The sequence below is a fragment of the Leucopleurus acutus genome (genome assembly GCF_964270905.1).
Source record: "Leucopleurus acutus genome assembly, chromosome: 11".
In the NCBI taxonomy this organism is placed as follows: Eukaryota; Metazoa; Chordata; class Mammalia; order Artiodactyla; family Delphinidae; genus Leucopleurus; species Leucopleurus acutus.
The window spans coordinates 92313142-92322525 of NC_139152.1; the positions used below are offsets into that span (position 1 = coordinate 92313142).

General features: G+C 50.4%; 1 protein-coding gene across 1 annotated transcript; it reads right to left on the bottom strand.

Moving 5' to 3' along the window:
• Window positions 1–1570: 1570 nt before the first annotated feature.
• On the bottom strand, window positions 1571–2420 carry LOC309968961 (apolipoprotein L3-like; the record flags this gene model as incomplete). The annotated part of the gene is given in 3 exon segments (XM_082850461.1): window positions 1571–1857; window positions 1976–2279; window positions 2283–2420. Coding segments are annotated over 3 exon segments (729 nt in total), but the record flags the coding sequence as incomplete, so codon positions are not given.
• Between the last annotated feature and the right edge of the window lie 6964 nt (window positions 2421–9384).

Sequence of the window (9384 nt, forward strand, 5' to 3'; positions counted from 1 at the left end):
TAGTCGATGTCTCGGCAGATGTGTTACTGATGAGAAGGCAGCTGTTGTGTCTGGTGTGTAGTGTGTTGCCAGAAATAGACCTGTTAGGATGTGTAGGATTAGGCAGACCCCTCGTAAGGAACCCATATTTCATCATGGTGAAATATTTGATGGGGTAGGGAGGTCAGTGAATGTATTGTTGAGGATTTTTATTAGTGGATGGGTTTTTCGGGTGTTGGTCATTGGTGTTCTTGTAGTTGAATGACAACGATGATTTTTCATGTCATTGGTCATGGTTGGAGTCCATGTGAGAATAATGATGACATATATTGTATTCATTTTAAGTATTATTTTTGTGATTAGTTTTGTGCGGGTTTCTTCAAAACCTTCGCCTACACACACACACACACACACACACACACACACACAGAGGAATATTACCCAGCCATAAAAAGAATAAAATAATGCCATTTGGGGCAGCTTGGATGGACCTAGAAATTATCATACTAAGTGAAGTCAGTCAGAAAGAGAAAGACACAGACAAATATATGATATCACTTATATGTGGAATCTAAAAAATAGTACAAGTGAACCTATTCACGAAACAGAAACAGACCCACAGACACAGAAAACAAACTTATGGTTATAAAAGGGGAAAGGTGGGGGAGGGATAACTTAGGAGTATGGGATTAGCAGGTGCACACTAGCATACAAAAAATAAACAACAGGGATTTAGTATAGAGCACAGGGAGCTACATGTATAACCGAAACACTTTGCTGTGCACTGGAAACCTACTCAACAGTATAAATCAACTATGCGTCATTAAAAAAACAAACAGGAAAACAAAACAAAACAAAACAGGGCTTCCCTGGTGGTGCAGTGGTTGAGAGTCCGCCTGCCGATGCAGGGGACACGGGTTTGTGCCCCGGTCCGGGAAGATCCCACATGCCGCGGAGCGCCTGGGCCCGTGAGCCAAGGCCGCTGAGCCTGCGCGTCCGGAGCCTGTGCTCCGCAGTGGGAGAGGCCACAGCAGTGAGAGGCCCGCTTACCGCAAAACAAACAAACAAAAAGAAATCACTGCCTAATTAAGATAAAGCTGCTGGAATCAAAGGTGAGTTGATACTGGAAAAGTAGGGCTAGAGACCACCAGAGACATCAAACCCTGGGGAGGGGTGAGAGAGGAGCCCCTGCTACTTCTCCTGGAGCCCAACAATCCTTACTCCTGGGCTTTTTCCCATGTTCAACCCTTTCATATTCCTGGTCTCTTGTTGCTAGTTCCCCCTCCCTCTCCCTTTATTCTGCCCCCAGTGTCTTCTTTAGTCCAAAATAAGTGGCTTCTCTCCTCCCCGCACTCTCTAGGCCCCTCTCCTCCCTTCGTCAGGCTCCATGCTCCTTCCTTCTCTCTCTCCCACCTGCCACCTGCATTTATCCCTCCCCTGCTGTGCTCAGCTACAGAAATGCCAAATTCCTAACACCTAGCTACATCTATGTTATCTCGCCCTCCTTTTCCCTCTAACAAGGTGCCTCCGTGCCTTGGCCCCGCAAGTGTCCCTGGTCCCTGCACAGCTCGGGGGGTGGCGGAGTCCAGCCCTACTGCAGACACTCATAGATGCCAGTGAGCACCTCCAACGTCTTCTCCAGCTCCCGGGCCTGCTGCCTCAGCCTTTCAGCCGACTCTGTCTTTGCCCCCTCGTGCAAGTGCTTTGCCTCTTTCACCAGGAAGGCCACTTCCATCAGAAGGGAGAGACCTGCAGTGCCCGCACCCACAATCCGGGCTCCTTTGGTCATTGCCAGAGCCGTGCCTTTGAAAGTAACCTCTTCCTGCTGGCTGCTTTGGACTGAGATTATTCCACTGCTGATGAAGACGTTTGCATTGGCTGCTAAGCCAGGGTTGCTTTTGACCGTCTCCATGGCACGGATATTCATTTCAATGCGTTGCACAGCTTCTGTGAATTTCTTTGTTGTGCTAACAGTTCGGGGGCTGATCTTAAGTGCCTCCAGGAACGCCAGTTGACATCAGGCGACTAACTTCGGTTTTTGCTGACAACGTGCTGACGTGTTCCACAATGCTGGTGGACACACTGGTCACAGCAGCCGCTGCTCCCAGCCCTAACCCAGTGGCCGAGAGTGCCAGACTCGCCCCCGCTGTCATGGGTGCCAAAGCCAGGCCAAGTATGGTCAGGACACCAGACACAGCGCCAGTGGAGATGGCCGCAATGTTGGAGATGGTGCAGTCCCTGTGGACCTTGTCAACCTTGTCTGCGAACGCGTGGAGCTTTCCTATGAGCTCCTCTAGCTCTCATTTTACCAGAGGAAACCTGTTCAAAAACCTCTTCCTGTCCAGCTGGTCTTTTCGGAGCGTGACTTGGTACTCCACGGCCAAGTCTGTTTTTAGCTCACTCAGATATTGATGCAGTGCATCTGGGTCTTCCCTGTAACAATGAAGGTCAAGGGATTAGAAAGACAGTTTGCTTGTCCATAAACTAGGCTCCACAAGATCTATTCTGTAAATCACAGAGATTTTGTTATAAATCAAATAGAAAAGAATTTCACAAATGTAAATTTTTCTCTTTCAACATTAAACACATATTTTTGTATCTTATAGATGCTCCATATACTTATTCAATCATGGAATAAATATGCAAAAGTCATCTTAGGATACTTTTAACTTAACATCGGTATTTGAGGGAATTCCCTGGAGGTCCAGTGGTTAGGACTTTGCGCTCCCACTGCAGGGGGCACAGGTTCGATCCCTGGTTGGGGAAGTAGGATCCCACAAGCTACGTGGCACGGCCAAAAATAAAAATGGTATTGGATAAAGACGCCTCAGAGGCAGGTCAACACAATCACTTCCAAAGAGTAGGCAGAGTGGGAACTCCACAGAGAAGCACAGAAAAGTGGGATTGGAGCAGAAAAACCTTCATTCAGAGAACCTTAGTGTGTAGTGAGGAGTCAGCCTGCTCTTTGCCCTTGGCTACTGGGAAGTGGTCCCTGAGCCCCTAGAATATTCTGGCTGATAGGAGTGGCCTCGTCTGCCTGGGCCTTTGGCCACTGGACAGGCTAACAGGGTGACATGTGATGGGGCCTCTGGGTCACGTGGTATCACATCTGACCTCCGGAGGAGCTGGACACTAGGGCATTAGTCTGACCTCCGGGAGGGCAGGAGACAACAGCTCAGCTGTGCGGGCAGCAAGTGACTGAGCCCAAATAAAACTCCATACGCTGAGGGTCCTGTTGAAAAAGGTTCACTGCTCGGTCAAGTTTCATTCAGGCTCTTCTGAGCCCTCTTCTCCAATAGGCCTCAACCTCCGCCCTTGTGTCCTGTCCTTGACGGCCTGTATTGCCCAGTCCCAGCAAAACTTTGTCAGTTTAGTGAGAAGCCTTCCCACTGTTTAGATCTTATCATGTTTGATATCTGATCAAACTCCTCATCTCCCACCTTTGATGCATACGTCCTTTACTTGCTTTTAGCAAGAATCCTGTCAGCAAATTTCAACAAGAACCCCCCTGCCCTCGATGTCTCCTCTCAGTGATTTTCCATCCCACGCCCCTCACTCTGATCATTGGCTACCAATCCCCACTCATCTTTGCTGTGTTCGGACGTGCGCCCATCTGCCTCCTCTGCTGCGATGGTCTTCACGCCTCTCACGATAGTCCTGAAGAGACTCTTCCTTATCGTTTTAACAAGAGTCAGAATATATTTCTTTAAACAGGGTGAACGTCCCTGGCGGGCAGTGCTCCGTGTGCCCTGCCTCACACTGAATCCAGGACAGGGACATGGCCTGAGGACAATGGAAGCTTCCTGTGTGAAACCCGCCCAGACTCTGCCCTGTGGCTGATGGGAACCGGCATCCTTCCCTGTAATAAACCATAACTGGGATCGTGACAGTTTTCAGGGAGTTCTGTGTCTCCTTCTAGGGAATTCTCACACCTGATGGTAGCTTTGGGGATCTCCCAAATTTGCCATTGGGGTCAAATGTAAGGACAGTCCTGGGGACTGTGCCCTCAGCCTCTGCAGACTGGCTAATTCTGCGTACTTAGAGGTTTTTTAAACCTAAAATCAGAGCAAGAAGGAACCTTAACAATCATTTTGCCTGGCATCTGCTGTCTTCCAAGCCTGATACCCTTGGCCTTCCCAGCTGAAGGTCACTAAGTCCATGTGCTGCCCCAGTTGACTGCGAAGCAGGTGGTATGCTATTAACCCTCGTTCCCCTTGGACTCTCCAGCCCGCCTCACTGATTCCTGACCCATCGCCCAGCACCCCCGACCTCTCAGGGGTCACCAGCCTAACTCATACCTTAGCTGGTGACAACTTCACATGCCTGCACACCAAGGCCATGTGCGACTTTATGGAACCTCTCAAAGATTCAAGAGACTTTAGGAAACATCCACATGAACTGCTAAGCCTGGAGAGACCTACATTCGCACGAGCTGGTGGAGGAAGACTTTTCCTCTTTGGTGGGGACTTGTGAAGTCTCGTCAGAATCCCTCAGATGACACAAAATCGGCAGCCACTCATGGTGATGCTGGAGGTCTCACTAAGCCACACGGCCTTCCCACTGGTCAGGGCTACTCTATGTAGATTGGAAGAGGGTCCCAGATGGCAATGGAGAACCCCAGGTCCCAGGCAGGGTGTGGAGGACACAGTCACCCAGGGCCCTCTATGCTCAGCATGAGGGGATCGAGTCAGGGAGGGAAGAAATGTCCCCTCTCCCACTCACAGGACCTCTGCTAGGGTCACAGCCCCTTCAGTTTTGTGTCCTAGGGACCCACTCGCCTCACTCTAGTCCTGGCTCTGCTGCCCAAGCCTTGCTACTAGTCCTCCAACCTGGACCCCTCTACTCCATCCTGACCCCTGGGTCTGACCCTGGTCCAGGCCTCCCTGGGCCTTTGGACGAGATGATTGCACTTGGTTCCCCGCCTCTGACCCTGCAGTTCACTCTAAGACCATCAGATTGAATTGCTATTCCCACTGGACACATGACAAATCTGAGACTCCAACTCTTAAGCTCAGAGTCCCAGAGCTGGGCAGGGGTACAGTCAGGATTCAACCCAGCTCCATGCAATCCCACTCCAGCCTCTCTGCCTTACGGGCCAGCAGGATCCTGCAGTGTTGGTACACTTCCTAAGATGGAGATTAAAAGGGCTCCAGCCAGAATCCCTGGGAACGCAAACTGATGGTGTCAGGATTTTCTGACTTGTCCTAAATAGAGTCCTGCTTGGGCCTCATCTACAGGAAGAAGACCCTTGACTCCTGTCTCTTCCCAACAGCTTTTGAGAGTTAACATTAGGAACCTGGGCCACAGTGTGAAAGCTCCGAATCCTAACCACTAAACCACCAGGAAATTCCCTGTAGACACTGTTTTTCAAAGCAGTTGTCTAAATAGTGGTGGCGCAGTGTTGGATGCTCAGGTTCCCTGAAATAGAATACGCTGCACCTCAATGGCCACCTTTATTCACGCAGGGAAAGGATTTTTCCATTTGGAGGTGAACGTGTTGGAGTCACAGGGTCTGGAGAAAAACGGAGAAAGCTATAGGAAGAGACAAACCAAAACCGGATAGAACCAGCTGGAACCAAAGTGGCAAGGTATCTGACCTCACCAGACCCTCAGTCTCATTCTAGGCTGATTTTACTACATTAGCTACTAGATGACACACCTACGGATGACCATGACCGGAAGATGCTGACCAAAAAAGGATCAAAAGGGCGTGACACCCCATTTCCAGGAGAGCCTGACCACTTCCAGCAGAGTCTGGAAAGCACCCGATAAATGAATGTTCTCACGTTTTGGCAGTGAAACAAACAAATATTCACATTAAATGGGAAAAGTCTGTAATGACTATAAATAAGCTCAGGTCAGTACAGGGCAAGATTACTGTCCAGATGACTTACCAAACACACGTGTGTGTTTCAGAAATTTGGAGGTGATAGAATTGCTGATAAGAGACTGGCGACCAGTGTGTCTCTATGTGTGGGCTGGGACTTGATGTAAAATCGATCTCCCTCTATATCCACACAAAGAGGTATTATTCTTATATCACAGAAGAAGAAAGTGAGACTCAGACAGGATAAGGGACCACCCAAGGCCCGCAAGCAGAAAGGTCAGAGGTTGAATCCAAGGCCAACCATCAAGACAATTTTTTTTTTTTTTTTTTTTTTTTTGTGGTATGCGGGCCTCTCACTGCTGTGGCCTCTCCCACTGCGGAGCACAGGCTCCGGACGCGCAGGCTCAGCGGCCAGGGCTCACGGGCCCAGCCACTCCGCGGCATGTGGGATCTTTCCGGACCAGGGCACGAATGCGTGTCCCCTGCATCGGCAGGCGGACTCCCAACCACTGCGCCACCAGGGAAGCCCATCAAGACAATTTTTTGAAGCCTCCTTGTATTTAAAAAACTGTGATTTCTTCATTCTACTCTGTAGTATACTATGGGGCTTCTTTGCAAGTAATTTCTGTAGTGTATACAGAAGTAGAAATATAATGTTGTATACACGAAACTTATAGAACGTTATAACCCGATGTTACCTCAATTAAAAACAAAGTTTCAGACCACACGCCATTGTGTAAAACTACCATGGGAGGGAGAGGATTCCACCTGCTAATCACAGACACTCCAGGCTGGGCAGCGGAGGGCGATTCTCAGGTGGGGGAGGGGTGGGACCCCTGGCTCTGACCCTGTGATCAATCCCCATCACCTCTCTCTTCTCCAGGCTGGCCCCAGGGGACCCAGCTCCCCACTGGCTCCACTGGACCCAAGCTGAACTGTTGATAAACAGGAGATCACCTGGTTCCAGAGGAGAGTTGAGCCTCAGGAATTCACCAGCCCAGCCCTCCCTCAGGGATCCCAGTCTGCTGGGATGGCGGCTCCTGGCTTCTAATCTGCTCTCCCCTCCCTTACCCTTCAGCTTGACTAATTTGCCCTCAGGGCGGCTCCAGGGAGGACGTGATTTGGTCGCTGAGCAATGCAGTGATGGGGGAGAAGCAATCCTGAGGAAACGAGACTCAAGCAAACGCAGTGCTCGTGTGGGTGCGTCTTCCCCCTTCACTAAGGGAGAAGGGAACCCAGGGCTTACATGCAGGGAACCCACAGCACTAAATCATGCATTGATTGGATGGGGGTGGATGGGGGAAATAACTGAGCACCCGCGTCTCTGCAGGGGTATTGAGATCCATAGAGCCAGTACCTGCCTGAGGCAGTTACACCTGGTAAGCAGGTGCCCTGACAGAGCTGCAGGCAGTTGCGGGGGTGGGGGGGGTGCGGAGGGGGTGAGAAGTCTGGGGGAGGGGAGGTTTCAACCTGAAACTAACAAATTCCAGGTAGAGGGGACAGCAACCACACCTAGGCAGGACCTGCTGTGTGGCAGGCGTTGGCCCACGCCACGAACACACATTACATTTGATCCTCAAAACAACATAGGGAAATATTATTCTCATTTTACAAGTGAGGTCAGGTAAGGTGCTCCAGGTCACACAGGTGGGAGGTGGCCAAGGCCAGGCGGGGGCTCAGTTCAGGGTCCGCTGAGCCCCACAGAGCGGCTGGGCTGGCAGCAGGGCGAGAGCTGAAGGCAACAGGCTCTATGGTACCGCCTCAGGGTCTAGGAGCAGGGACGTTGCTGGGACAAAGGGAGAGGCCAGGAGAAGCCTCCAGGGATGCTGGCGGACCTCCTCTCCCCACCTGGCCCGGCCTCCAGGATTCCCATCTGCTGCCCCCCCCCATGGGCTGTCCTGTCCTCACTTCTGAGTCACTTGCTGGATGGCGGTGCAGGACTAGGGGGTGAGGAAGTGAGCATCTTGGTCCTGGCTCCCTGGGGGTGGCGGGGCCGGGAAGGAGGCTGTGGGGACAGACCCCTGGGTTTGGGGAGCTCCTCTTCGCCCTTCGTGGGGGCTCGAGGATGCTTATCCATCCCGTTCTTGGTTATTGATTCCTCTGTTGGTTAACTCAGCCTGGGGACACCACCCTCAATTCTAGGTCACAAGTAGGAAGCAGCCAGAGAAGAGGCAGCTGACTACCTAAGTAGCAGAAGGTCACTGTGCTCATGGTGGCAGCAGCTGGGGTCTCAGAGTCTTCCCTTCAGCTCTCCCGCCTGTGTCAGGCTGGAAGGAGGTGTCGCTTCACCCTTGGGAAAGAGAAAACAGACTGTGGGCTTGATTGTGAGTGAGCAGTGGCTGCAGGGAACAGCGAGGGGCGAGTTCTCTGGTGGGTTCCCCTGGGACGGCCACCAGTGCCACAGTGGACTCAACCCAGAGAGGTTCTCTGTCTCCTGGGCTCTGCTGGCTGCTAGTTAAGGAAAGTTACTCATCTCCCGTCAGCTGCCTCCAAGCCCAGTCAGAGTCCTGCTCTCCTGTTGCGGCACAAGGAGAAGATAATCAGACGGGAGACAGCCATCTGCAAAGTTATAGAAGTGAAGCAATAAAACCAAATACAGAAAAAAAGATAAGAAGGGAATACTCTAGAAATTACGTGAGGTTGGGAGCGCTAGTGTTTACTAATGGGTAATAATTAATAACGATCCAGTGTCAATGACGTGCAGGGCTCCTGAAACTTTGTTCGCCCCTAGTGATGCAATGGTATTAGGAGAAGGTGGGGCGCGGTATAAGAAGAAGTATAAAAGTAAGTGAAATTATTATCTTTCCTGGAAGGAAGTAAATAAATAATATCAAACATGGAGTACCTAATGTTTATTAGCTATTGTGGTTGATGACTTGCCACTTTGCATCAGGCACTATTCTAAGTGCCTGGTATGCATTCACTCACTTTTAGTTCTCACAATGACCCTGGAAGCAAGGAAACTGGAGCTCAGAGAGGTTAAGTAATTTACTCAAAGCACCCAGCTAGTGGCAGAGCCAGAATTCAAGTCCAGGTTCCTGTCTCCAGTGCACTCTCACACTATTCTCTCTCCCAAAGGAAGAAGTTATTTTAACACATTGATTAACTGCCTAAAGAAAAAGCAAAAAACTTAAAGTGGATTTCCCTGGGAAGGGCTGAGCAGAACCTACTGTGTGAATCGATTTGTTTTAAAGATATGCACTTATTATTTTGGATTGTTTTAACTCTAGGACAGCAGAAGTCCCTTTAGAGTAGTTGGTAACCCACCACCTTAAGGATGATGGAAGCAGTTGGATCAAGTGCCAATAAGAAATGAGCCTGATGTGTCCTGATGTGACAACGGTCAGTATAGGAGACACGTTCGTGTTGATGAAACCAAGCTCTCTCAGAAAAGTAGGGATAAGAACAGGGGTTCAAGCAGAATATCAGAGTGAACTGTCACCTTAAACAGATACATTTTCCAGCTGCATCTTGCCCACCCACATAGGCACCCATGGGCTTCTGTCCACTCAAGGGAAGCAAGACTCCTTGCAGGGGAAGTGAATTCCACGGGCCGGCATACCTGCTACTCCAAAGGC